The sequence below is a fragment of the Naegleria gruberi genome (assembly GCF_000004985.1).
Source record: "Naegleria gruberi genomic scaffold NAEGRscaffold_78, whole genome shotgun sequence".
NCBI lineage: Eukaryota > Heterolobosea > Eutetramitea > Acrasida > Naegleriidae > Naegleria > Naegleria gruberi.
In genome coordinates this window covers 161,528-182,641 of record NW_003163249.1, presented here as the reverse complement: position 1 = coordinate 182,641, position 21,114 = coordinate 161,528, and the positions used below count along the sequence as shown (strand labels likewise).

Sequence of the window (21,114 nt, the reverse complement as noted above, 5' to 3'; positions counted from 1 at the left end):
ATGAACAAATTTTTAATCTTCACCACAGTTTACATTGTGTTGGCAGTTATTGGCTATTACCAAGCTGATGACACAACAGCTACAACTGTTAAACAACCGATTTGTGTTCGCCAACAGCAATATCCAGCTCCGTGTCCTGAATGTAAAGCTTGTCCAGATTTCCAAGACAATTCATGCTGCTCTCCAACTGAGGACCATGATATCGGGAAGAAACTGAACCATACTAGTAATTCCAAGCCTTCAGATTTGTGCATGTCAATTGTGCCAAAGCTTTTGTGTGCACCATGTAACCCAGAACATCAACAAATATTAATTTCTTTATTTTTTCTTTGTAGAAATGTTTGTGAGTTGCTTAAGAGAGAAAAGTGTGATAAAAGTTTTGAACATGCTGATTGTGGAATGCTTCCAGAAGAGAATTGTATAGATGTTATGAAAAGTCCTCCATTGATGATAACTGTATCTAAATTTGTAGCTTCTAGAGTTACAATTGTAAAGGACTATCTATTCAAGTTCAAATTGGTTAAGTTCATTAATGGATTATGCCTATTCAGTTTTAACAGTTGGAAAGGTGCTGTCTTTGTATGTAGTTTAATTGGAGAAATATTGGCTTATTTGGGATTTGATTTATGGAGAGCAATTTGTTTAGTTGTTTCTCCCTGTATTCTATTTTATTGGTTTGGCAAGGAGAAAAGTTCAGATTTTAAATCATCAAAATTAAAGCGCAAACATAATGGTGGAAAATTTAAGCATAAATGAGATAACCATCAACTAATTGATTTTTACTCTTATTGATATTTTAGAGTACAGAGCTAGTATTTAATAATAGAAGCAGGAGTTTGAGAGTCTTCAATCAAATTAGAAACAATTTCTTCTTTGGACGTGTTGGTGCTGTTTTCAGGAGAGGATTTTGTTTGAAAATCTGACAGAAATTTTACTGCCTCATCAAAGGTAAGCTCTGGTTGCGGCCAACAGTTTGATGCATAGTGGAGTAGATCCTCGTAGAGAATAACTTCCTCTTTAGAAACAACAGCTCTTGCAATTGCAACCAAATTATTGATCTTTTTCTGTGCTTCATCTTGTTTGTTTGGTGAAACAGATGATTCTTCAACTGAAGAACAGGATGATGATGTTTCATCAGATTCTGCCTTGGACTCTTTCTTGACTGGCACAATCTCCACCTGGTAAGCTAGTATTTCATTAAATATTATCCTTGAAAGAATGGCACCAAGAGCAACGCACAATCCAAGCATGGACTGGATAAATAAGGGCGTGAATACGAAATTCTTAATATTCCAATAGAACATTCGCAATATGGACGACAATTCATACAATAAAGTGACCAAGTGGTAAACTAACAAAAAGGCACCAACAAGAAGCACCTCCATTACATAAGATGCACAAGGCTATAGTTAAATGTTCTCATGAGAGACCATGTCAAACTCAAAACCAGTTGCAAACCAAACAAACGGAGTAGTAACTATTCTAATCAAATTTCCAAAAACTTGCAAGATCCAAGAAACAACAGCAGAAATCCAGTTGCAAACTCGTGTGATTCCATTCATCAATACGGAAAAGGCATTCTCAAGAAACATTATTGATTTCTCCACCAATGCAAAAGCAGAGTTTAACAATCGATCGAGTATGCCTTGCAAATTATTCATCTGATCAATAAATTGTTCATCCTCTTGCTGATTACCATGCAAACAATCGGATGGAGTTGTACAATGAGTCGAAATAATTTGGATGGTTGGAAGTGGCTTACTTTCAATATGTGAGGAAACATTGCTGGTAAAGCTTAATAGAAGCACTAGGAGGAGGAGAAGCAACACCAACAGAAAGAAGTGAAATTTGCAAAGGTAATTCTTGATCATTTTTTTTTAAGGAGAAAATTTCTTTGTTCTTCAAATTTGGACAAGACCAAAAATGGATATTTTCAAAGCCTTAATATTAAATTCTAGAAAAATTCATGTACCCAATATCTTTGTAAAATCTTCTTTCCAATTATCCAAAAAATCAATTTACAATATTTCTACAAAACTTCGGAGTTCATCATAAAAATATTTGCCGCCAAAATCTTAAAAAAAATCGTAGAGTTTGCATCTTGTCATCAACTTGCTAATTTCTTCATGAAGTTTTAAAGCTGTACCACTCTCTACTTTGGGAAATTCGAGATGATAGCCAATAGAAGAGATAGACTATCTCTGCGCTGCACTACTTCCTAATCTCCATGTTATCATCGACCGATGATGGAAAATTGCATTGTTTTTTTCACCCGAATATTAAATTTATTTAAACTATAATACAATAGTATACATGTATTACTAAGAAGCAACTAGAAGATGAATTATGTAACAAAGATAATTTTTCTTCACAAATATGATAGATGGTATTTCATGACTTTTTCATGTTGCATTGATTAGTTCATGCCTTGCTTTTAAGGTTGCCTTCTCATTGAATTATTTTACGAGTCTAATCCTTTGTGTTTCCTTTTCAACTGGTAATCAAGCCCCCTACATGTCAACTAAGATGGCCGGCATTCAACTGTCATCTGAAATGTTGGACCATTGGTAAGCCGTCTTGTCTCTCTGAATGAGGAAGTTTAAAAAAATTACATAACAAGATTCAATAATAATAATACTAACAACACATCATGGAGAGTTATGCAATGAATAGTCAAGACAATCCATTCTACTCTATCATTGATGACCCAACGTATACAATTCATCAAGCATTGACATACAGTAATGACAGCAAAATTATCAACAGGTTTACAGGTGCATTGGTTGTCTACTCGATAACTCTACCTCCTTTTTTGGTTCTAGGTTTTGTAGTTGCTATTTTATTAATTATTAGATGGAGAACAATGGTTTTCATCAAGAGATGTCTTTATGGACTAGTGGTGCTCATGTCATGTTTACAAATTTTATCAATAACTTCAGGTATCATGTATTCAGTTTGTGTTCTGATAGGTAATCAAAAGGAATGCATGGATCCTTTTGCTGCTATTCAATATTCATGTGGTAATCTGACTGTCATTCTATGTGTCTTTTGCTTCTTGACAATTACAAGGATTCTGTATAAGGTTTACTTTGATAAGTCACAGTGGTGGATGAGAGTTGTTGAAAATCAACAGGAAAGTTTAGGGAAAACCGTCCCAAAGAAGATTGCCATTAGGAATCAACGATTTGGCAAGTTTGTTAAATGGACAGCTATCATTAGTGCTATTGGACTTTTAATTATTGCCCCTCTTCACATTGCTACTATCATGATCACATCTTTGACTTCTTTGATGCCAGGTGTAAAGGCTGCAACAGCTTCCAGTATTGGTTACAATCGTTACTATGCTGATGCAGTATTAGCTCTTGGCTATTGGTTTTTGATCTTCTTCTTTGGAATTATTAACATTGTGGTTGGTGTTTCACTCACTGGAAAATTAGGAGGTGAACAAGAAAATGTTCCACTCCAAAGAAGAAAGGCATGCAGACAATTGAATTTGTTGAATGCATTACAATTGGTGTTTGGAGGAATTACTGGTAGTATTGTCATTATGGCCATCTTAACATTGGTTCAATATGAAATTTATATTGCTGGTATTACATTGCAGAGAATTAGCATCTTTTTCTTTGCTGTTGCCTTGACATTTATTTATGGACCTTTGGATGAATTGGATTTGAAAGAAACAAAGGAAGAAATCATTATGGCCACAAGAAAGATACTACCAGCTGCCCTCGTTGATAGAAAGGACAGAATTGAAGAATCTGAAGGCAGTCCAAGGGATGATGCCAGGAGTACAGTTGCAGAATTGGCCAGTCCTTCAACAACAGACGAAAGTACGCCATCACCTCCAAAAGATGAAGAAACACCTGTACAAAACCAAGTTTAATAACTTTGCAATAATTCTACTAACACTCTCTACCCATTTAAATAATAAATTTGTAAAATCTGACTAAACTGTATTTATTTTTGTTTACATCTGGAAGTGTCTTGTCAAAATTAGCCAACCAACTAATTTAGAAAATAATGGTAATAATACCAACATGGCTAAGAAATTTTTACAAATCATCCAAAATTGGAATTTCTGCATTCTTCTCGTCAAAATGAGAGAAAATGTCCTCATCTACAGTTATTGAATTAGAAATTAAAGACATGATTCAATAAATTGAAACACCTATTTCGCTTAATTGATCAGTACTTCCAAAGTCAAGCTCTATATTTATCATCACAATTACAATTGGCAATAAATTTTACATTTTCATATTGATCTAAATCTTTACAATTAATGTACTTAAAACTGACCAATAAACTATTCTTTCTTTGATGTGGAGTCAATTACGCAATCAAGTTTGCTTGTTGGGCGATCGACTTGTGAAATTTTCAGCATAACAGTTTCGTTGCATACGTAACACTAAAAATTTCAATAACTTTATATTCGTACTGTAAAATATTAAAAGGCATTGGAAGTTGAATTGCAAAGATGAATGAAAATCATTCACTTTCGAATACCAATCAGAATCAAAACATCACAACTGATATTCTTCTCAAAGATTACAAATAATCTCCTCAACTATCCTCAACCACACCAAAATTGTTAATTATGATTTCAATTGCACACATTAACAATTTAAAATAGAAAATGCAAGCTCAGTGCACTCTTCCAGATGAATAATATAATCCCATAGAGGTAACACTGGCCATTCTATTATTTCCCAAAATTGAAGCATTTGGTTTTGGTGCAGTAAACAATGGAGGGGCAGATCTCAAAGTTCTGAGCTTTCTGGTAAACAACTTTCTTCCTCTTCTTTCTAATCTTCTCTTCTTTCTATTGGCATCAGTTCTCAATCTTCTCAACTTGCTCGATTGGGCATTGAAAAACTGTCTCTGCATTGAATTGACACTACTTCCCACCAGTGGAGCTCTATAAATAGTATAATCACTTTCTTCCTGAATCCTAGGATATGCCAATGAATAGAATGAAGCTTCAGAAAATTCCCAATCATTACCACCATACGAAATTACTTCATCCTGTTGCTGTTGCTGTTGCTCTGTTGAATACTTGTTAAATTGACTTCTCATCTTTGATCTTCCATTCTTCTCCTTCTTTCTATTCAACTGATTATCATACAATTTTGTACATAGACTTGTATATTCGTTGGGAGGAAGCACTTTTTGTCGTCGGTTAACTTCTGGCAGAGTGATGTGTTTACTTGGAATGAATGGAGTTGATCTTCTCACTTTACCTGCTCTGGCGCTGGACATGTTATTATTACAGTGAAATGTTGTTGTTGTTTTTTTTTGTTAGTGGTGTTTTAAAATTAGAATTGTATTTTTAAATTAATACGGGTGAATTCACGGGAAAAAGGGAAAATGGGTCAACTTGGAAATTGAAAGAATTTACAAAGTGAATTTACAATGTTTAATATTATTTATTCATCAGAATTGGAAGTGAGTGATTCCTTGGACTCGACTGTTTCAAAAGTAGCTTGTGATTTGTAAGGGGTTTCAAGTGCAATTTCATCTTCTGCAACCTTGGTCAATTCTTCACTACTGTCTTGCTTCTTCATCATTTGCTTTCTTGCCAATTCAGCATAAAGACCACCAGAATTCATCAATTGATCGTGTGTACCTTGTTCCTTCAATTCACCCTTATGGAATACACAAATTAAATCAGAATTTACAATGGTTGATAATCTGTGAGCAATGACAATAGTAGTTCTTCCCTTCATGAGTTTGTTCAGAGCATCTTGAACGACTGCTTCAGAATTGGTATCGAGAGCAGAGGTAGCTTCATCGAGTAATAGAATTTCAGGATTTTGAATCACTGATCTAGCAATAGCAATACGTTGTTTTTGACCACCTGAAAGAGAAACACCACGTTCACCCAAAACTGTATTATATCCATCAGGAAGTGCAGAAATAAAGTCATGAGCATTAGCAGCCTTGGCAGCATTGATAATTTCTTCCTCACTTGGGAATGGATCATTGGATGTTTTTCTAATGGAATAACATATATTTTCCTTAATTGTTCCAGAGAACTAGAGAGAAAAATTAATAAAAATACTATTAAAAAAACATACCAAAACAGGTTCTTGACCAACTAGACCAACATGAGTTCTGAGCCAATGAGGATCAATTTCTGAAAGCTCATTTCCATCCAAAATAACTTTACCACTGAGTGGTTCATAGAATCTTTCCAATAAACTAATAATTGTTGATTTACCAGAGCCTGAACTACCAACCAAAGCGATGGCTTGACCAGGTTTGATAGTGAGTGAAAAGTTCTTCAATACTTGAATATTTGGTCTGGTTGGGTAGGAGAAGGAAACATCCTTAAATTCAATTTCACCAATAATTCTATCAGGAGTAATTCCACCATCAAATCTCGTGGCTGGAATTCTACGAATAACTTTGAGCAAGTTCTTTGATGATTGGATGGCACGTGTCAAATCTGGAATTACAGCCATAATTTGAGAACTACCCAAGACTGACATTAACAATAAGGTAAAAACTCTGAACATGTTGGCAAAGGCAATTTCTGACTTGACCAATAACTGACCTCCCCACCACATACCCAATGCAAGGACACCCCAAATACTGATTTCTTGAGCTCCAATTGGTGCACCCAAAATAATAGCTCTAAGCACGTACAACAAATTACCACTCCACAATTTTTCCTTGTATCTATTGATTTCCTTATTTTCTGAATCCATTGATCTAACCGTACGAACAGCTCCTGGAGTTTTGATTAAAAAAATTTGTTAAATTAATTAAAAAGAGTCTCTACTAACCTATGACTTCATTGGCAATGGCAGAAGCTTGGTTTGAAATTTTAAGAGTTCTCTTGGTAATGAGCTGAGATGCCAAACCAGAGCTGAACATGATCAAAATGATAACTGGGGCAAATGAAATCATTACTAGAGCCATCTTCCATGAAAAGACAAGTGCTAGAATAATTCCCAAAATTACTTGAACAAAGAATTGAGTAGCTCTTCCCAATTTGTTACTGAAACTGTCTTGGATTTGTTCCATAGACTCAGTCATCCACGACATTAATTCACCAGTTCTCTTCATGTCAAAGTAGCCAATTTCTTGCTTCATCAAACTCTCAATATAGGCATTCTTTAAACGGATACCAATTCTTTCGAATGAATAAGCCATCATTGATCCTCCAATCCACGTTAAAATTGCTGCAATGGCTGCTATTATCGCCATCCACATGGCCAAATTGTTAATTTTGTTTTCTATACCAGTGACATCTGCACCAACGACAATATTAATTAATTCACCCATCCTGTTATCAATTTACAAATTTGGAAATGTCAATTTTCTATTCAGAAAAATAATGACTTACAAAATGTTAAAGATATGAGGCATTGCTCCAAAGCAAGCATATCCAACCATTCCTATTATAATCCAAATCATTTCCCATCCCACAATCTTAATCATCAACAAGATTGGGAATCTAATATTTGGTTCTCTATCATCTTTGAACTCGGCTGGATTTTCCTTCTTCTGCTTTCTAAATTTTACCATTTTATCTTTCTCTCGGAATACTATAATAATTTATATTGATATTAATCTTAATAATCGACAGCGAATCGTCTTGCTATTTTTTTTTAATTCTACGAAAGAGAAGAAGAACATCAACAACTTTAAATACTATGTAGCTGGTAGACATGTCTTCGGTATTATTCACCTTTATTTGTGAGCAGAGAGAAGGATCATCTGTTTTTGCTTCCTTGCTCTCAAGTCGACTTGGGTAAAAAAATGGAACCCGCCATTAGCTTATGCGTGCGCGCTATTTTTTATGCTTTCTAAAAATTGTAAATAATTTGTGAGTTTAATAATTGCGAAAACAGTTGACCTGTGTCGAAGTTTTAGGGGTTATTGAATGAAGGAAGAATTGAGCAAGTATTGAATGAAAATTAGGCGCTTATGAATCAGAGTGAAATGGATATTATATGTTGAGAAATTCTTGGGTTTCAAGAAATTGTATACGGAGTGAAAATTGGTGAAATTCAACTACATAAAATCCTGTATTAAGAATTAATAACTAATCTACTTGTTGGAATGCCATAAAGTCCTGTTTTCTTCAATTTGATCCATTTTTCTTGCCGAGGTGCAACCTTCGCTCAAATACAGCTACTCTGCAGTCCCATGCTAAATCGCTCTGGCAGAGTATCATATACTTTCCACATCGAATTGCTGTAGGCAATACTGTTCTCTACAACAATCAAAATCAGTCGATGAGATGAGTAATATCCTTAGCGAGGAATGACAGTTTTCTCATTTAAGGAGTTGCATAACTTGAAATTGTTCATTAGAAGTTCTTCCAATTCACTCAAAATGTTATGAATTTTCAAATTTCTGATGAAACACACACTCTCGTTTTATTATGCAAAGATCTATTGTTTATTCGTTTTTTGTGAAATTCTCCCAACTATGATATTAAAATTTACAATAAAAAAAAATGTCATCATTAAGAAGCAACGATCATCACGCCGCCGCCAACATTTTAAAATTACCTTCCGAAATTATTGGTGATGAAATATTTTCCAAATATTTAAATTTTGAATTTATAATTTCTGTTTGCTCTTTGGTTTGCAAGCAATTTTACAAATGTTCAGTGAATTGTAAATTGAACGTGAAAATTCCGAGATTTTATGATGAAGAAAGTTTTGCTAAATGTTGTAAAAGTGAGAGATTGAAATGTGTGAATGAATTTGTATCGGATTGCCCATATTCTTTTGAAGAATTTGTTAAATATTTGGATGAATGTCAATTTGATAGTTTGAAGAGATTGAATTTGATTGGTTTGGAGGTATCCAATGTTGTAGCACGTTTTGGGAGTTTAGAAAGTTTGTCATTGATTGGTATGGGTGCCGAAATAGGAAATTCGATAGGAAATTTGTCACGATTGACCTATTTGAATTTGAATGCAAGTTCTGTAACTAGTGAGTCTTGTCAGTACATTCAAAAGTGTGAATTGATCAAAAATTTGAATCTTTCTGATAATAAGATTGGAAATGAGTCGTGTCTCTACTTGACCAAATTGAAGAATTTAACAATTTTACGATTAGAGGATTGTAATATAAGTGAAAAGGGTGTGGAACATCTTTCCCAAATTGAAACTCTTACAATATTGAATGTTAGTAAGAATAGAATTGAGGATGATGGTTTTGTAAATATTTGTAAACTTAAAAATCTGACTAGCTTGAAGGCCGCTAGCTGCTCAGTAGAGTCTATCAAAAATATTACAAACCTAATCAAGTTGACTTCACTTAATCTTGGTCAAAATAGCATCGACAATGAAGGAGTCAAAATAATTGGAGAGTTGACCAACTTGAAAACTTTAACATTGGAAAATAATGTATTCCAACCAGAAGCAGTTCAATATTTGACCAAACTCTCCTCTATGGAAGTATTGGACTTGAGGGATAATAATCTATCTTTTGATAATGTCAAATGTTTGAATGCCACAAATTTACCAAAACTTTATCAAATTCAAATCATTAGTCGTCACAGACAATACTATAACTTTTAATTTTACAATTTGTTAATCAGAACAAATTGAAGAATCTCCTTCACAGCTTGTGGATCACCAATTCATTTCCAATAATAATTGTAGAGGTTGAGAGGTTTCAGTTGGAGAAACAAAATCACCCTCATTAAGAACATATTGGATTTATTTCAACATTATTGAATTTCTGCAGTTTTACAAGACGATTTAACTTGTTAATAGTAGAAATAGGTATTTTTAATAACTTAATGTTGAGTGAAAATTTACAAAAAAATTGTGGCTATGTTTAGTGACTTTACACTTCTTCGAGAATAATGACTGGTTGGGAAATGGTTGAATACTTTGTGGAGGATGACTTTCTGTTCATTAATTTGGAGAATGAATAATTGACAAACTTGGAGAAACAATTTGCAAAAAAGTTGACCATTCTTCTTGGGATACTAACTTGTTCCAACATGCTGATATCTCTCTTTGGGAAGATATGATGATTGTCATGCTCATTGACATGATGAACGTGATATCCAATCAAAATTTCAAGAACAAGATTAATATCCACATATTTTTGGAAAGGATAATACTTATCGACCATTGAATCGAACCATCCTTCTTCATGAGCTAATGTTGTGAAAACCATAAAGATTACAGTCATGACAAGTCTACACATTACCAAATGAATTAAATAATCAATAGGATTCATTAGCAAGAATGGAGCCAAGAGCAATACCAATCGAGCAAAGTACATTGGAGCATACTTCCACTTCATGTCTCTCTTCTTCTTCAAATAAAAGCTGATATAATGAAAATCAAACACAGAACATCTCATGAATAATACCCAACGATTTGGAGATGATTTAAACCAATAATCAGGATCTCTATATTGGATTTGCTTATGTCTGTAGAGAATATCAGCTGGTGCCAAGTAATCTTGTGTGGTGTCCATAGAGTACTTTCTACTACCTTCGCCATAGTTGAAATGATGATGTTTAATATGGCCATGCTTTGCTGGCATGAATGTTAAAAAGTGACCTAAACCAACTCCGAGCAAGAGGTCAACAATTGGATTCAATGATGTTTCTTGATGAAGAAAATTGTGATAGCATAGAGTCCATCTTCCACCAAAAATAAGATAGACTGGTGGTAAGATCAAGATTTGAAGAAGAATGTTAACATTAAAATGGCTCAATGCAATCTTAGTTGCAAGAGGGATGTATTGAGTGATCATGCTGAAAAAGATTGAGGCATATTTGCTGTATGGGACTTCAGTTCCATGGACTGGATGTCTTCCATGAGTCAATTGTCTGGTCATTTGTATTGTTATTTTGTTTTTTTTGTTGTGGAGAGTAAATACCTTTACCAACTAGATTTAAATACATTTTCTACTATTTTTTGCTTAGTTTATTTATATTTTTTGTTGCAACAAACGTGTTTGCACACAAAAACAAACGTGATGCAAATGTAAAATAAGTGGATTGATTTTACAACAAATGGAAACAGAAATTGTAATATGTAAGTAAAAGCAATAATAATTTCTCCTTTCAAGTAATAAAGAAACACGTTAAGCATGGCAGTGACCTATGTTAGATTTATGATTTGTATAAAGATTATTTTTCTATTTCATGTATTCCCCCTTAGCTCAGTCGGTAGAGCGTCAGACTGTTAATCTGCAGGTCGGTGGTTCGAGCCCACCAGGGGGAGGGTTCTTTTATTTTTTTGACCTTACCTTGCTGATGTTTTCTTCCTCATGCAACTAAGTAAAGATTTTGGCGCCTGTAAAAAGATATAAAAAACAGTTACACAAACGCAGTACTATCGGCATTTACTGTTTGCATCCAAGAAAGATTTCTGTGCTTTGAATTTGGATTTATTATCAAAACAAAGCCAATCACACAATCTTTGTTTATAAAGGATGAGAAGGAGCTTGCTTGAATTGAATCGGCAGAGTCTTCCGAATAAACCTCATCAAGCAACAAATAATGTCATGATTTCTGGTAATACCAATAACAATAATAATAATAATTCAAATAGAAATACATTTACTGATGTAGATGACGATGAAGAATTATCAAGTTTGAGGACAGTTTCTAGCACAAATTCAAGCCTTAATACATCAAGTAGCAATACGAGTGGAGGAAGTTTAAAAAGTGAAAATTACTCTCATCGACACAATTCATTGAAGATTAACACTAATCAACAACAACAACAATCGGGTTTTGCTAGAACATCATCCTCACCAGGTTTATCACAATTAGGGAAAATTAAATCGGAACAAGAAAGAGGATTATCACCACATCGTTCTAATAGCTTTTCAGGAGGAGGAGAACAACGAATTACTTTTGATAGGAGAGGAAATATACAAAACGACCATATTGATATTGAATCTAAGGACGGTTCTAAATTCAGATACAAAATACATAGGAATAGCTTGACGGACAAGTTATCAGGTCTAAACCAACTACTTCAAAATTATAATAACAATGGTAATAGTGGCATAAACTCTGATTCAAATTCTCCAACCACTCTAACAAGTGGAGAAGTATTGTCACCAACAACAATAACAGGAAGGAGACTATCTACAAGCACTAATATGAACTCGTCTTCCCTTAGTAACTATACTACTAACAACAACACCAATAATGGAGCAAGTTTGTTGACACAGAGCATTAAAAACTCATCATCCAATAATGAACAAAGTTATAATAGTAATCAATCGACAGAAAATGATGAACTCGATTCACCAAATCTCTCAGAACATGGCTCCCTCTCTTCAAGTCCTTCAGTTTCTGTGAATGAATTGCAGGAAAGAATTTCAGTTTTAACAGCTGCCCTTTTAACAGCAAATCAGAAATTGGAAGATTTTCAAAACAGCATGGAAAAGTCCATGTCTAAACAATCCGAATTGAAGAATTATTATCAAAATTTTGTGAAAAATCTCACCAAACAACACAATCAAAAATTGGAGGATTATCAATTGAGAATTAAAGAGTTGGAAAACGAGAAGAAACAACTTCGCAAAGAGGTAGCAGAATCGACAAATGATGTATCAATAATAGAGTCAATTGTGATAGAAAAACCAGAAGCAAAAGAATTTAGTCAGGTGTTTGTGCAAACTGATGCTTGTCAGGTTGTAAATTCAAATCTCGATTTACTGTCATTCTCAAAGAATGCTCTTGAAGTTTGTCGATCCACTAAAAGTGATTTGGAGTTGATGAAAACTCATGTTATGAATTTAATCCCAAGTGACATGCTTCAAAAGTTGTCAACAATAATCATACGGAAAACAGCTGAAAAACTTGACATTCCAACAGTGACAAACTTTTTCCAGAAAAAGATTCAATTCCAAGAGGATAGATTTGCTCAACTGAATACTCTATATGTGCATGAGCAACAAGTAAGAAAGTTATTACAAAATCAATTAATAGAAGAACGAGGAAATCTCAGAGTGTGTTGTAGAATTAGACCAATGTGGGTTCTGGAATCAGAAAAAAACATGGCTCACAATTCATACCGTGTGAAAAGTTGTATTTCTCAAGAAAAGACCACAGATTCAGTGGTGGCAATATCTAGGATGGGAAGAAATAGATCCTTCGAGTTGGATCAAGTCTATGGAATGGAGAGCACCCAGGATGGTATCTTTTCCGATATAAGACCATTAGTAAGCTCGGCTTTTGATGGATTCAATACGTGTTTAATGGTTTTTGGTGAAACAGGTTCAGGGAAAACATTTACAATGAATGGTTCATTGGTTGAGCCTGGAATTGTACCAAGATCTATTACAGAGCTTTATCGAATAATGGAAGTGAACCAATGTTACTATAATGCTAATTTAAGATTGAGTATTGCAGAAGTTTACAATAATGAATTGAGAGACCTTATCAATCCAGAGAAAGAGTACAAATCATCAAACGATTTGAACTATGTAAAGGTAGAAAGTGAGGAACAATTGAGGCAAATAATTAAGGACTGCATTGTAAAGAGAACTGAAAGCAAGACTCTGATGAATTCAAATAGTAGTCGATCTCATTGCATTATTTCGGTGGAAATTGAAAAGCGAGTTATACCGAAAAAGAAGGAGAATGCAAGTCAACTCTTTGAAGAATTATTGGGAATGAAAACCAATAACCAACAAGACTTCTTTGATGAACTTCTTTCACCTCAACAAGTGAACACTAAATCTGTGTTGAGATTTGTAGATTTAGCAGGAAGTGAAAATGTGGAAATGAGTGGGGTAGCTGGAGATCAATTGACTGAAACTTCATTCGTTAATAAGAGTTTATCAGCTCTTGAAGATGTAATAGTAGCCTTGGCATCAAAACAAAAGCATGTTCCATTTAGAAATTCTAGGTTAACTCATGTTCTGAAAGACTCACTTTCTGGTGATAGTAAGATTTTGATCATTGTTACTGTATCTCCTCAAGAACGATTTGGTGCAGAAACAGTTCATGCATTGAGCTTCGCTGAAAGAGTAAAATCAATCAAGAAGAAGAAGGCAACTAGGCAAACCATTATGTAAATTTCATAAAATTAATGTTATTTACAAAATATTTGATATACTATGATTTAGAAAAATGCTTTTTTCTTATCCAATATCATCACGACTTGTAAAAGCTTTGAACCACATCTATAGAGTGACCTGTTGTTGAATAATCATGACTTGGTAATATCAAATCCACTTTATCTGATAATGATCCAATTAATTTCTTTCCATTTTCAATTGATTTTGTAGAGCTAACAGAGGAGAGAGCAAGTGAACCCTCTAATTTTACAGTATTCTTACTTTTGATATTCATCAAAATGTCTATTGATTAAATATTTAGAGAATACTTCTCAAAATGAAAGCTTACCTCCACAAATGAGAGCTCTATCTTCCTCATGATAAAAACACGAATGACCTTCAGTATGACCAGGACAATGGCAATAGCACAAACAATGCTTTGATTCAGAATTGCTATCTTCACTCAATGGCTGTTCGCTAGTCCTGTATGCATTCATAACACCCTCAAATGGGCTACAAGGAACTTCCAATTTAGGATTCTTAAAAAAGTACTTGGTAAATGAAAAGAGAGAATTTTCTGAAGCTTGTTCCTTAAACTTTTTCCCATCTTTCACATAATCCACCTCCTTTTCATGAATAAACACCTTCAGTTCATTATTAGACAATTCATATAAACTTCTCAGACCTCCACAATGATCATTGTGAAAATGTGTTAAGCAAACATGGTCAATTTCCTTCAATGCCTTGACTGCCTGTTCCTTATCAATTTTCTTCTTTGATATTTCAAAGTCCCTATCAAAGAATTTACACAAAGCATTCACAACCAAAGTATTCACACTCTCCGGACCAACATCAATCAATGTATATCTACTCTGATTCGGATCATATACGAGAAAACATGAAGTTGGCACTGTGTAGGTTGGCATCAACTTGGCAAATGCAAAGGGAAAGGTAAATCGATAAATGTGTTCGGTCATTCTCTCAAACTCTCCCGTGTATAATTCCTTATTATTATTATTGTTGGATGATGATTTTGCTTCATGATCATTTGTATTATCTTGTAACATCTTTTTTTGATTTGTTTCTATTGTTGTTGTAGTTCATCCTATTATCATCAAGTGGTGGACAATAAATTTCAAAATCTAATTTAAATTAGAATTAGAAAATTAATATGTGTTGAAGAAGGAACATGCAATAATTACTATTAAATAAGTATAATGATTGATGGATTATAAATTGTTGGTTAAAAGCTTGTAGGCTTTCAAAATATTCGGAATACAATCTCTGCTGTTTATCTATTAAACGAACGATTGGAGAGAAGCTATTCTTGTCGATGATGATGTACAGCTCAAGTTTAGGCACAATCCATCGAGTGAGAGTGACTGATGCTCATATTCATCTTCTGAGATTATGATGCTACACTTCAATTAGAGTTTTTTCTTCTGTTGATGAGTGCGCCATCAGTAGTTGTTGATGTTTTTAAAAATTTAAAAACTGACCGTTACATTTAATTTTTCAAAAGAATTGCCTCCACATCAACAACACTACCCTTCTCTATCTTGTCCGTTACCTCCATCCACCACAAGAAGAAGAATACACTCCTTGCTATCTCATCACGTGGTAGGCATTGCATCATTTAGGAACATTTATATTTCTTCATTGTGTATTCAAATTTACAAAACTTTTCATAGAGGAAGAAGAATACAACAAATATCAATTAATTTATTATCTCATCAAACTAACATCATCTATAACCAATCCACTTTTTAATAATAATTAATACCAATACTATTAATAATAATAATTATTTAAATTCCAACGAAATATAGAAATTTAAGAATGTCCAATCTCCTGCTCACTTCTCCCTTGCCATCCTCTCCAACGAAAGGCTTGTTGGATCATCTTTCCCCACATAAGCAGAATAATAATAATAATAATAGCAAAAGACATTCATTGGTACTGAATAGTGGGTTGAAAATCTCTTTACCAACCTCTACAAGTAACATGACCGATTCCTTGCTGTTTACCTCACCTAGATCCAATAATAATAATCAATTCTCTTCTCTTCCTTTTAGTGGTCAATCAATGCCACCTAATGCTCAAAACCTTGTACAAACACCAAGACATAACAAACCAGAGAGTCCAACATGTCCAAGAACTGCTCCAAGTCATTTAGTAACTAATGTTCCAGTGAAAGGTAGAGGCAATGGGCTATCTCTGCACAATAATAATGTAAATTTACACCTCCAAAATAATCCCCTCTCACCAAATAATAAGAAACGAATTCATCCTCACTCTGCCCTCTCACCACTCAAGCAAGCTCCTCTTCAACAACACATTCCTCAACCTGGAAATGGGCTCAAGATTCAACTTGGTGCTCAGCTTGTCAATGATAGAAATTGTTTAACCTCTTGCAATAAGACAACTAAGAAAGTGGTGGCACCTTTTGGTGATCGTAAGCCATCAGTTGTGAAACGATTGGATTTTTCAAGTTTAGCTGGGGAAACTAATAGTGTTAACACTTGTTCAAACGATTTGCAAGATAATTTTTCGAGTAGTTGTGGTGAAGTGTTTGATCCATCTGCAATTTTATCAGAATCTATTCTAACTCCAAAAACCTTCACACCAACCAATATGACCTCACCTAAGAAGAATACAGACATTAGTGCTGGATGGAATATGTCTCCTGCTTCGAAGAGAAGAAACTTTGATGTCATTCTAAATTCCCCATCTCTACATGCTGACAGATTTATACCTCAAAGATGCACCCAATCTGAAATGGAAATTGCCAAACATTTAATGTTTACATCTAATGATGGAAATGCCAATACACCAGGATCTCCAAGCAGTGGTCAGCAAGGTTCATCCACCAGCTCACAAATGAATATGCCATATCAATTCGAGTCTTGTTTGGAAAGTAGATTGTTGGATTCCAAGATTTCTGAAAAGAAGATTTTCAAATTCAAACCAACCAATTCCAACATTCATACATCCTATCCTGATGATCAGGATCTCTTCTTTGATTTTAGCACCAGGGGAGCTGACTCGGCAGATTGTGTGAGTGATTCCATATTTGACAATCAGGAAAATATCAGAAGAGGTAATGCTGTGAATGTACCATTCTCTCCAAAGAGAAGTAGCCAAACACCAACCAGTGCTGATACCAATATTCAAAACAAGCTCCAAGCAGTATTTTCCTGCAACAAGCAATTCTCTCAAATGACAGAAATGGAAAAGAGACAACTGCTCCAAGGAGGAAGCAGTTCCAACTCACGACACAGATCTATTTCTGCAATTCCAGAGAGAATACTCGATGCACCAAAATTGGTTGATGATTTTTATTTAAATTTATTGGATTGGAGCTCACAAAATTTATTGGCAGTATCCCTCTTTGATACTGTCTATTTGTGGGATGCAAACAATGGAAATATTACCAAGCTCATGGAAACGAATGACAATGAGGAAGAAGAAACAGATAATACGGTTACCAGTGTTGCCTGGACTATTGATGGTCATCACATTGCTGTAGGAACAAACAATTGCACTATTGAGATTTGGAACGTCGAGAGAAAGACCATGGTAAGAAGAATGATTGGTCATCAGGCAAGAGTTGGTTCCCTTTCATGGAATCCTCGTTGTCAATCTATTCTTTCATCTGGATCTAGAGATGGAAAGATTTTAAATCACGATGTAAGAATAGGTCCAGGTGCTATTCATTCTAATAGCCATGGCATGTTCCTTCATCAACATGAAACCATTCCTCAATATCCAAGTCAAGTTGTTTCTGTCTATTCAGGTCACAACCAGGAAGTTTGTGGCTTAAAGTGGTCTCCAGATGGATCTCAATTGGCCTCAGGTGGTAACGACAATACTCTTCATATTTGGGATGCTAGTAGTGCTAGCTTCTCGCCTGCTCTATTCACATTCAATGAACATACTGCAGCAGTTAAGGCTCTTGCTTGGTGTCCATGGCAGAGCAATTTGTTGGCCTCTGGAGGTGGTACAGCCGATAGAAAGATTCACTTTTGGAATACTTCTAATGGTGCTCTTTTGAACTCTGTGGATACTAAATCTCAAGTGTGTAGTTTATTGTGGTCCAAGTATGATAAGGAACTTGTTTCCTCTCATGGTTTCTCTCAGAATCAATTGATTGTATGGAAGTATCCAAGTTTGAGAAAGGTTGCTGAGCTCACTGGTCACACAAGCAGAGTATTGCATTTGGCTCAATCTCCAGATGGAAGCTCTGTAGTTTCAGCAGCTGGTGATCAGACATTACGTTTCTGGAAGATCTTTTCGAGTGCTTCAGACATTCTACACTCTGGCAGTCAATCTTCTTCGTTTGGATCAAAGCAATTTGGTCGATTCTTTTCAAATCAAACAACTCATACCCTAAGCAATGACATGATGACATTGAGATAAATGTTACTTGTTTCAAAATGGTAACTTTTATCTTGTAAACTGATTTCAAAAACCAATCAAATCATTTAGACATTGATAATAAAAGCCTTCGATTTTTCTCAAAGCCTGGCTTTATGTGTTGAACAAAGTAATGGGCTTTATAGAGACTTTGGCGCGGTTTTTCAAAGGCTTGAAAATTTTAAAAAAAACAAACTCACCTCATAACCGTTTCACACTTCAAACCACCAAAATTTTAGGCTTTGACAAATAGGCTTCCGTACATCAAAATTGACCACAGAATTTTGTGTAAAATGGTAGAAGAAGATGAATGCATCTATGATGCGGAATTTATTCTAGCAAAACGTTACGAGAGAGGTAAACCACTTTATCTCGTCAAATGGGCCAACTATCCATTCGATGATTGTACGTGGGAATCCTATGAAAATGTAACACTAAATGGTGTGATGACTATTGTGGAAGAGTTTGAAGCAAGGCAGTCTGAAATTGCAACCTGCATCAACTCAATTAAATCGGAACAGGAAAGTACAACTAGTGATTCTCCATTGTCAAGTCCCGAAAGGTCATCCACAGACGATATCGGAAGTAGTAGTACAGACAATGTTAGTCCCAAATTTCCTCAACATCATCAACCACAAGCTTCTTCTTCTTCATCATCTAAAAAGGAGCCACAGAGGAAAAAACAAAATGCAAAACAAAAGGAAACAAGGAAGGAAACTAAAAAGAAGGAAGTAAAAGAATCCAAGAAGAAGGCTAATTCAGAGGTAAAGAAACGTAAAAAGCTTGTAATGGATGATGAGGACTCTACTTCGGAAGAAGAAAATCAAGATTCAAAAAAGATCAAGTTGACAAAGACAGACACAACTACTGGTAGCTCTTCACAGCAGCCTAATCTTGTAAATATTCCAAAGGAAGATTCCAATCCTCTTTCTAAGGTTAAGAAAAAGCCACAAACAGAGGTTGGTAGTGTGAAACAGCCTCCTTTCAAAATTCCAAAGAGGAACATTGTTACAGCAGCAAAGACACAAAGTGATCAACCTGCAGAACAAAGACCCTTATCTACAATCAGTATTCCAAGGCTTAATAGATCAAATGCTGTGGAAGCAGTTAAAATTCCACCAAACTCTATCAATGGTCAACAAATTCCTCCAACCTCAAACCCAACTCCAACCAATTCATCAATGAGTTTGCCTCCTTCTAATTCTTCAACAATCAATTCTTCCTTTGGTAATAACGCATTTACTACTGGTGTCAACAATGGAGTTTCTAATACATCAACCACTATTGGCTCTTCCTTAGTAACTAATCCAATAACTCAAACCACCTCACCACAGTTCAAGTTGCCACCAGGAAGTTCTACATTTGTACCAGTTGACCCAAGATTAAATACATTCCCTAGCGATCCTAGATTAAGGGATCCCCGATATTTAACACAATTCAGCCAAGGCACCATTACTAATCCACCAACACACACCACCCCTTTATTTACAGCTCCTATTTCTCCAAGTGAGGTTGGTAAAACAGTTGCCTCAGCCCATAATATTGTAGATACTCAAGGACCAGTTGTTAATAATCAGCAATACATCCCTCCACGCTCCCCAACTGAAATGGGATCAAAGCCAACTAGCTTTAGATCCAATACTCCCTTTGTAGCTCCAATTTCTCCAAGTGAAGCCAGAAAATCATCTCCACATACCACAATTAGAAATAATGAAATATTTAATCCACCAATTTCAAATAGTGGTACCAATTCGTCGAGCAGTTTCACTCAGAATAGATTTAATACCATCAATGTACCCTCTAGTTCATCTTCATATACAGCACCAAGATCTCCATCAGAAAATACTCCATCTGCCAATTTTAGGAACGTATCCCCTCCAAGTCAAATAGACACAACTTCAAAAATATTTAACAGTGCACAATCTTCATCATCTTCGTATGTTGTACCACGTTCTCCAAGTGAAACAACCAGTTCAACTTCAAGCAATTCAGCCACTAAATACAGTGGATCTTCATATACAGCTCCTCGCTCTCCAAGTGAAATGAATGCAATTTCAACTAGATTTAACAGTGACAATACACAAAAAATCTCGACCTATGTTGCACCACTTTCTCCGAGTGAATCGGGCTCCAATTTTCGTGCCTTTAAGAATATTTCGCCCCTTAATGAAACTAAACCAAGTTCCACAACTACTCCCACATCAAGAGGTGGAGGAGGAGGAATTGCAGCCTTCATGCAACAACACACCAAAGCAAAAGAAGATAAGGAGAACAAGTTCGAAGAGGATAAACAACGTTTTTTAGCTAAACAGTCAACCAAGGAGGAAAGAACACCAAATATTGTACCTAGTGCTACAACTGTTTCTCCCACAGTATCCACCAAAACAACTGAAACCAAACCAAGCTCCACAACTACTCCCACATCAAGAGGCGGAGGAGGAGGAATTGCAGCCTTCATGCAGCAACATACGAAATCACAACAAGATAGGGAGCAACGATATTTAGAGAATAGAAACAAATTCTTATCCTCAAAAGGTATTGATCCATCTGAAGTTCCTCTCGAAGAACCTAAGAATAAGAAAAAACATCAAAATGTTAGTTCCACAGAATACATTTCTAGTAGTGATGGTAACACTGGCAATACTCAGGTTCCACCAGTTTCTCCTTCAAATAGACCAACAGCTGAAAC

At 35.1% G+C, this 21,114-nt stretch overlaps 9 protein-coding genes and 1 non-coding gene across 10 annotated transcripts in view; 6 read left to right on the top strand and 4 right to left on the bottom strand.

The window, feature by feature from the left end:
• Positions 1-809: 809 nt before the first annotated feature.
• On the bottom strand, positions 810-1,250 carry NAEGRDRAFT_53992 (uncharacterized protein; the record flags this gene model as incomplete). Its single annotated transcript, XM_002669763.1, has 1 exon — positions 810-1,250. One exon carries the CDS (start codon positions 1,248-1,250, stop codon positions 810-812), a length of 441 nt encoding a protein of 146 aa, XP_002669809.1.
• Positions 1,251-2,650: 1,400 nt separating this feature from the next.
• NAEGRDRAFT_53991 (uncharacterized protein) lies at positions 2,651-3,883 on the top strand (the record flags this gene model as incomplete). The annotated part of the gene is made up of 1 exon (XM_002669809.1): positions 2,651-3,883. One exon carries the CDS (start codon positions 2,651-2,653, stop codon positions 3,881-3,883), a length of 1,233 nt encoding a protein of 410 aa, XP_002669855.1.
• Positions 3,884-4,641: 758 nt separating this feature from the next.
• NAEGRDRAFT_75261 (uncharacterized protein) lies at positions 4,642-5,256 on the bottom strand (the record flags this gene model as incomplete). The annotated part of the gene is made up of 1 exon (XM_002669762.1): positions 4,642-5,256. One exon carries the CDS (start codon positions 5,254-5,256, stop codon positions 4,642-4,644), a length of 615 nt encoding a protein of 204 aa, XP_002669808.1.
• Positions 5,257-5,423: 167 nt separating this feature from the next.
• NAEGRDRAFT_75260 (uncharacterized protein) lies at positions 5,424-7,530 on the bottom strand (the record flags this gene model as incomplete). The annotated part of the gene is made up of 4 exons (XM_002669761.1): positions 5,424-6,032; positions 6,075-6,730; positions 6,786-7,288; positions 7,349-7,530. 4 exons carry the CDS (start codon positions 7,528-7,530, stop codon positions 5,424-5,426), a joined length of 1,950 nt encoding a protein of 649 aa, XP_002669807.1.
• A 937-nt stretch (positions 7,531-8,467) lies between these two features.
• Positions 8,468-9,541, top strand: NAEGRDRAFT_75259 (uncharacterized protein; the record flags this gene model as incomplete). Its single annotated transcript, XM_002669808.1, has 1 exon — positions 8,468-9,541. One exon carries the CDS (start codon positions 8,468-8,470, stop codon positions 9,539-9,541), a length of 1,074 nt encoding a protein of 357 aa, XP_002669854.1.
• A 271-nt stretch (positions 9,542-9,812) lies between these two features.
• On the bottom strand, positions 9,813-10,823 carry NAEGRDRAFT_75258 (uncharacterized protein; the record flags this gene model as incomplete). The annotated part of the gene is made up of 1 exon (XM_002669760.1): positions 9,813-10,823. The coding sequence occupies one exon, from the start codon at positions 10,821-10,823 to the stop codon at positions 9,813-9,815; it is 1,011 nt and encodes a 336-aa protein (XP_002669806.1).
• Positions 10,824-11,139: 316 nt separating this feature from the next.
• On the top strand, positions 11,140-11,212 carry NAEGRDRAFT_t769. The gene has a single exon. It is a non-coding gene; the product is annotated as a tRNA-Asn (tRNA).
• Positions 11,213-11,495: 283 nt separating this feature from the next.
• On the top strand, positions 11,496-14,027 carry NAEGRDRAFT_75257 (kinesin-14; the record flags this gene model as incomplete). Its single annotated transcript, XM_002669807.1, has 1 exon — positions 11,496-14,027. The coding sequence occupies one exon, from the start codon at positions 11,496-11,498 to the stop codon at positions 14,025-14,027; it is 2,532 nt and encodes an 843-aa protein (XP_002669853.1).
• Positions 14,028-15,654: 1,627 nt separating this feature from the next.
• Positions 15,655-18,528, top strand: NAEGRDRAFT_82040 (cell division cycle 20). Its single transcript, XM_002669806.1, has one exon. The coding sequence runs from the start codon at positions 15,849-15,851 to the stop codon at positions 18,426-18,428; it is 2,580 nt and encodes an 859-aa protein (XP_002669852.1). The 5' UTR covers positions 15,655-15,848; the 3' UTR covers positions 18,429-18,528.
• Positions 18,529-18,718: 190 nt separating this feature from the next.
• NAEGRDRAFT_53987 (chromodomain-containing protein) overlaps positions 18,719-21,114 on the top strand; it is a gene marked incomplete at both ends in the record, with an annotated part of 3,915 nt that continues 1,519 nt past the window's right edge. Inside the window, one exon of the mRNA XM_002669805.1 lies at positions 18,719-21,053. Within this exon, the coding sequence (XP_002669851.1) occupies positions 18,719-21,053 (2,335 nt within the window). The remainder of the gene's footprint in view (positions 21,054-21,114) is intronic.

Coding starts and splice junctions, on each gene's coding strand:
- NAEGRDRAFT_82040 (XM_002669806.1), top strand. CDS start 15,849: ATGTCCAATCTCCTGCTCACTTCTCCCTTGCCATCCTCTCCAACGAAA.